The sequence below is a fragment of the Microtus ochrogaster genome, chromosome 6 (assembly GCF_000317375.1).
Source record: "Microtus ochrogaster isolate Prairie Vole_2 chromosome 6, MicOch1.0, whole genome shotgun sequence".
Lineage (NCBI taxonomy): Eukaryota > Metazoa > Chordata > Mammalia > Rodentia > Cricetidae > Microtus > Microtus ochrogaster.
This window is the reverse complement of record NC_022013.1, coordinates 12,266,837-12,272,162: the sequence shown is the minus strand read 5'-3', so window position 1 is coordinate 12,272,162 and position 5,326 is coordinate 12,266,837. Positions and strand designations below refer to the sequence as shown.

Genomic DNA, 5,326 nt, shown 5'->3' with positions numbered 1-5,326 from the left:
CCAGTAGGCCGCAATGAGGGTGGCCGTGTCCCCAGGGGCAGTGGCCAGGAGCGAGCTCCCGGAAAGGCACGGGAAGGTTCAGCCAGGTGCGGCCCAGCGCCGCCCTCCCTCCGCGCTAGCGGTAGGGGTGGACCGGCAGTAACCACGCCCCAGGATGCCACGCCCACCTGAGGCCCATAAAAGGCGCCGCCCGCTGGGTGCTCGGGTTCGAGTGCTGTTTTGGGGTGGACTGCTGGTGGCCGGTGTCGCCGCGTCCAGCTCGGTGCCACGCCCCGGCCGGTGCTGCGGGAGCCCCAGCCATGCTGTTCTGGCATACGCAGCCCGAACACTACAACCAGCACAACTCTGGCAGCTACCTGCGGTAAGACCGGACAGCACCTGCCTGCGATGGGGGTCAGGGCGCCGACGGACCAGTGCGGCCTCCGGGGAGGGAACTCTCCGGGAGACCCCCGGGGGGCTGATTGGGGAGGCGGCGCGCTGATGCCAGCAGGGCGACTCTGCGAGGTCTCCCGGTCGCTCGCAGCGTCCCCGGCCCGGTCCCGCAGCCTTCCCTCTCCCTTCTCCAGTTGGAGAAATAAACTTGCCACATCCATCAGGAGCTCGTGTGTCCCAGGAAGCCAGGCCCCGCTCTTTGCTCGTGCTCGTCTCGGCTGGTGGGCCCACAGGTGGGTGGTGGGAGCCGGTTTGCGCTGCAGCCTTGAGGGCCCGGGCTCCGGTGGGCTGGCTGTCCCTGTCCCTGCCCGGGTGAGCTTGGTGTGGCCCCCAGGCCCCGGCCTCTAAATCTCTGCTGCGGGGATATCTCTAGCGTACATCAAGGGAAGAGGGTCCCGCAGGTATCGCAAAGTTCTCTGAACTCCCTATTTTAGGAAATAGACCCCCCCCCACACACACACACTCCCACTCCCTTTGCTTCGGTGACTATGGGATTCTTTTTTTCCACCGTGGTACAGCTGACTGGAGGGCCAACAGGCAGGCATTTCATTTTCTGAACTCGCCAGAACCAGCTTCAACCTGTCTTTATTTCCATCCTACTCCCAGTTTATTATATGTGCCTTACTTAACCCAAAAGGTGTTGGACGTGGGTTCAGGAAAAAGCCAGCTTGCAAGCAGAAGTCGATCCCAAATGCAGAACCTTATGTGCTTCCTTGGACCCCCAAATCTCCCAGCTTGAATTCTCTGTTATGTGTACTTTTAAGTTTCTATGTCCAGAAGCCCTCTGGGAAGACACCCCCTTCTTAGAAAGCCTAAGCCTGACCAGGTTTCGCTGGTGTAGCTTCAGTTTTTGTTTATTTGTTTGAACTCCAAGTCATAGAAAGTGGCAATCAGTCTGACTGCAGATCCTGGTGTGCTGAAGGTAATGCAAAGCCCACAGTTAAAAATGCTACAGAGTGAGTACGTGTTAGCTGTAACACCTATAAGGTTGCTGGTAGTTTCTTTTGATCTACTACTAGATGAGTGGCCCCTTGGTAGCTTGTCCAGTCTTAATGAATTTGAAGGTGACCTTGAGTTAAAGTTGGAGGCACCTGTTGGGGGACAGTTTTGTGAGAGGGAAGGTGTGGTCTTGCATCTCTGCCTGAGACCGAAGTTAGTGAGCTAACCCAGATACTTTTAGGATTTGGACTTTGCATGGAAGGAGGAAGTCAATCATTGGGGCTGAGTGCTACCAAGCTGCACTGGTTCCTTTGAGGGAGCACTGGGTGAAGACAGTCCATGCTCCCTTCTTGGAAGCTGCCTTTTTTTATTTATTTTTACTTTCAAATAGTTTTTGACCTCCTTGAAGGCCTGTGGTCCGTGCTAGAGCGAGGATATTTTTGTTTTGCTTTTTTCCTCTTTAAATTTTTTAATTTAATTAATTTATTGTTGTTTTTGTTGTTGTTGCTTTGTTTTTTCTCTGTGTACCTTTGGAGCCTGTCCTGGAACTTGCTCTGTAGACCAGGCTGGCCTTGAATTCACAGAGATCCCCCTGCGTCTGCCTCCAAAGTGCTGGGATTAAAAGTGTGCTCCACCGCTGCTTGGCTAATTTAATTTTTTACAGTGCTGGGATGAACCCCGGTACTTTCCATTTTGATAACTTCCGGCCCTCCTTTTTATTATTATTCTGCTGGAAGTTCTACAAGCCATCTGACTTCACCGAATAGTGAGTGGCCTTCAGGTCCCTCCCGCTCCTTTCTGTTTGATGTTCTGGTGACTTTTATTCCTTGGCAAATAAGGACACCAGGCCAGAAACAAGTTAGTGTTGAGTGACGGTTCTTAACAACCCCCCTCTTTTTTTAATTTAAAAGTAACAGCGCATGGATTATTAACTTAACATGGTCTGGGCAAACATGAAATTATGCAATTCCTAGGTGAGCAGGACAACTTGCGCTCCTTCATAACTGCCCAGGCTGGAGAAGGGGAAAAGGGAGGTTTGCTTCTGGTGAAGGTGCAGCTCGCTGGTCAGCCCTGCTCTGTCTCTCTGTCTCAGCAGCAGACAGGAATAAAGAGCCCACGTAGGGAAGGTTTCCCAGGTGTGCCCACAGGCAGGCTTTCTGGGAGTTAAACACTGTTGGGGTGTGTGCTGGGTTGTGTTTCATGGACACTCATTTATGATGCTGTACAGGGAACACATAGTCCTGGTGACTACGCAGTGAAGTTGGGTCAGCTGATCTGATTCATGGCCCAGACCCGTGGAGGGAGGAGGGTCATCAAGATCGGCAACATAGTTTAGAACCTTTAAGCAAGTCTTTCCTGCCTGCAGGTCATCCTGATCCTCAGGGATTTCATTGGCCTTTGCAATGGCATTCATCTATAGTCCTTCAACTCAGTGGACAGTTCATTGAGTCTGGGAGTTCAAGGCTAGCCTGGGCAACATACTGACTAGACCTTTCTGGAAAGGTCTAGAATCAAGTTCCTCCTCTGCAGGATGACTGGAGGCTGATGTGTACATGGATGTGATGATCTGTGCATGTGTGTTCAGTATTGGTTTCTTGTTTGTTTTGTGTTTTTTTGAGACGGGGTCTCACTATGTAGTTCTACTGTCCTGTAACCCTATGTCGATCAGGCTGGCCTTGGACTCACAGAGATCCACCTGTCTCTCCCTCCCAAATGATTAAAGGAGCGGCCACAGTGGCCAGCTAGTCTTTAGTGATGTTCCTCTCGCTGGGTCCCCTGCTGGCCTGAAATTTGGCAGGCAGGCTAAGCTGACTGGCCAGTGAGCCTTGGGGGTCATCCTGCCACCCCATCTCTCCCATACTGGGGTCACTAGTGAACGCTACTTCATTCAGGTTTGTAGACTGGGCTCTGGAAGGTGACTTTAGGCCCTCATGCTTCCACATACTTTGCTGACTGAGCTGGCCCCCCAGCCCAGGGCTGACTTTTGGCTGTAGGGAACATTATTTAGTAGTGAAGGAAACAACTCCTAAGCCTTTTAAGATTTGCTGCTTGGGTAAGAAGACCGAAATCAAGGTTTGCTATCTTCATAGGATTTTGGGTAAATCATTAGGAGCTTTAAAGCAGGACTTTCGGACTGGCAACATGGCTCAGCAGGTAAAGGTGCTTTCTACCGAGCCTCATGACCTGAGTTCAGTCCCAGGAGTTCACATGGTTAGGGGGACAACCAGCTTCCAAAGCCCTCCCCTGATCTTGGTGTTTAGCACACTCTGTGTACGCACGTGTTCACACGTGCCTGTGCGCATACACATATGCAAATAACTAACTAAATAAACGTGTCAAATTCAAAAACCAAACAACAAAAAACTCCAGGCTGGGTGATGGTGGTGCACGCTTTTAATACCAGCACTCTGAAGGCAGAGGCGGGCAGATCTCTGAGTTCGAGGCCAGCCTGGTCTAGAGAGTAAGTTCTAGAGAGGCTACACAGAGAAACCCTGTCTCAACTCTGCCCCTCAAACCCAAAACAAACAAGCCAAGCCATCTCCTTTTGGGAGAGATGGGGTGCATGTCCATGTGGATGAAGAGACACTTGTCCCTCAGCTATACAGTTTATAGTTAGGGAGTACTGCCGGGTGTCGGTATATAGAGTTGATTACAGAATAAAAATTGAGGCTGGTGAGGTGGCTCAGTGGGTAGGGGTGCCAAGTTTTACTACCTGAGTTCAGTCCCTGGGACCCATGTGATAGGAAAGAACTTATTTTTGCATGTTGTCCTGTGACTTCCACATATGTCGTGACAGGTGTATTGCTCACACCTCCCACTAAATTAATAAATAATGTAAAAAAAGCAAAAATTGTCCAGATGATTATTTTCAAGGCTGTCTTGAGTGTTTTGCTTACAGATGGGAAGCAGGTGCCCGTGTTGGGCTGTAGCTCAGTGTGGTATAGCATTTGCTTAGCATGCACACAGTTCCTGAGCACTATATACCTCCCCCACTGAGAAATAGGAGGGGGAAAAAGCAGCTCTCCAAGAGAAAAAGAAAGAAATAGTTGCTGGTTTCTGTCGCTTAGGCCTCAGGAGGTAGACAATTTTACACTTTCCTGTCTCCAGGCTTTGGGTGACTGGATCTCACGAGGGCCGTTGAACGGGGCTGGGACCATGCCGTAGTGGTTGCACCTGAGATTTGGACCGTGTTTGGTACCGTGGCCTGCATCTCTCGCCCGACGTAGCTCTGTATTCCTGGACTCGACTCCTTACCACCGCTTCCTGTGTTTTACAGTGATGTGCTGGCTCTGCCCATCTTCAAGCAGGAGGAGCCACAGCTATCTCCTGAGAATGGGGCCCGCCTGCCACCCCTGCAGTACGTGCTGTGTGCTGCCACCTCCCCAGCTGTGAAGCTACATGAAGAGACCTTGACATACCTCAATCAAGGTAGAGACCTAGGGGTGGAACCCGGGCTGGCCTCATTAGCTGTGACTCGGGACTCTGGAAAGAGTTCAGGCTTAGGGGTCAGGCATAGGCTCCAGTTCTGTGGCTTAGCTGTGTGGCTTCCCAGGACTGCCATGACTTCACTGGGTAAATGGAAATACTGAAAACTGAGCTGGGAGTAGTGACGTGGGCCCGTCGTCCTACTCCGTAGGCAGCGGCAGCCTGAATGGCAGAACGAGAGTCCTGAAAACGAGGGAAGGAAGGGAAGGCCAAGTGTGGGTCATCTTGTAATGTTTCTTCCTCATGCAGCCTCCAAAAGTCGGTGATTGGTGGTTGCTATTACTGGTCTGCTATCCTTCATGGACTAAGAGCTGGCCTACATCCTTCTCAGCTCAGGGTCTGGCTTCCACCCACTGGAGAGCAGCTGCCCTTGGCTGCCCAGATCATTGTGCCTTCAGCACAGAGACCTGCTATTTCTTATTCTCAGAGCCTCAGTGATCCCTCCCTCCCTCCCCCCTCCCTCTCCCCC

The 5,326-nt window shown here is 51.6% G+C and overlaps 1 protein-coding gene across 1 annotated transcript in view; it reads left to right on the top strand.

Moving 5' to 3' along the window:
• The first annotated feature begins 222 nt into the window (after window positions 1-222).
• Window positions 223-5,326, top strand: part of Tfcp2l1 (transcription factor CP2 like 1) — a 54,244-nt gene continuing 49,140 nt past the window's right edge. Inside the window, exons 1-2 of the mRNA XM_005348273.3 lie at window positions 223-361; window positions 4,649-4,800. Of these exons, the coding sequence (XP_005348330.1) occupies window positions 300-361; window positions 4,649-4,800 (214 nt within the window). The 5' untranslated portion in view covers window positions 223-299. The remainder of the gene's footprint in view (window positions 362-4,648; window positions 4,801-5,326) is intronic.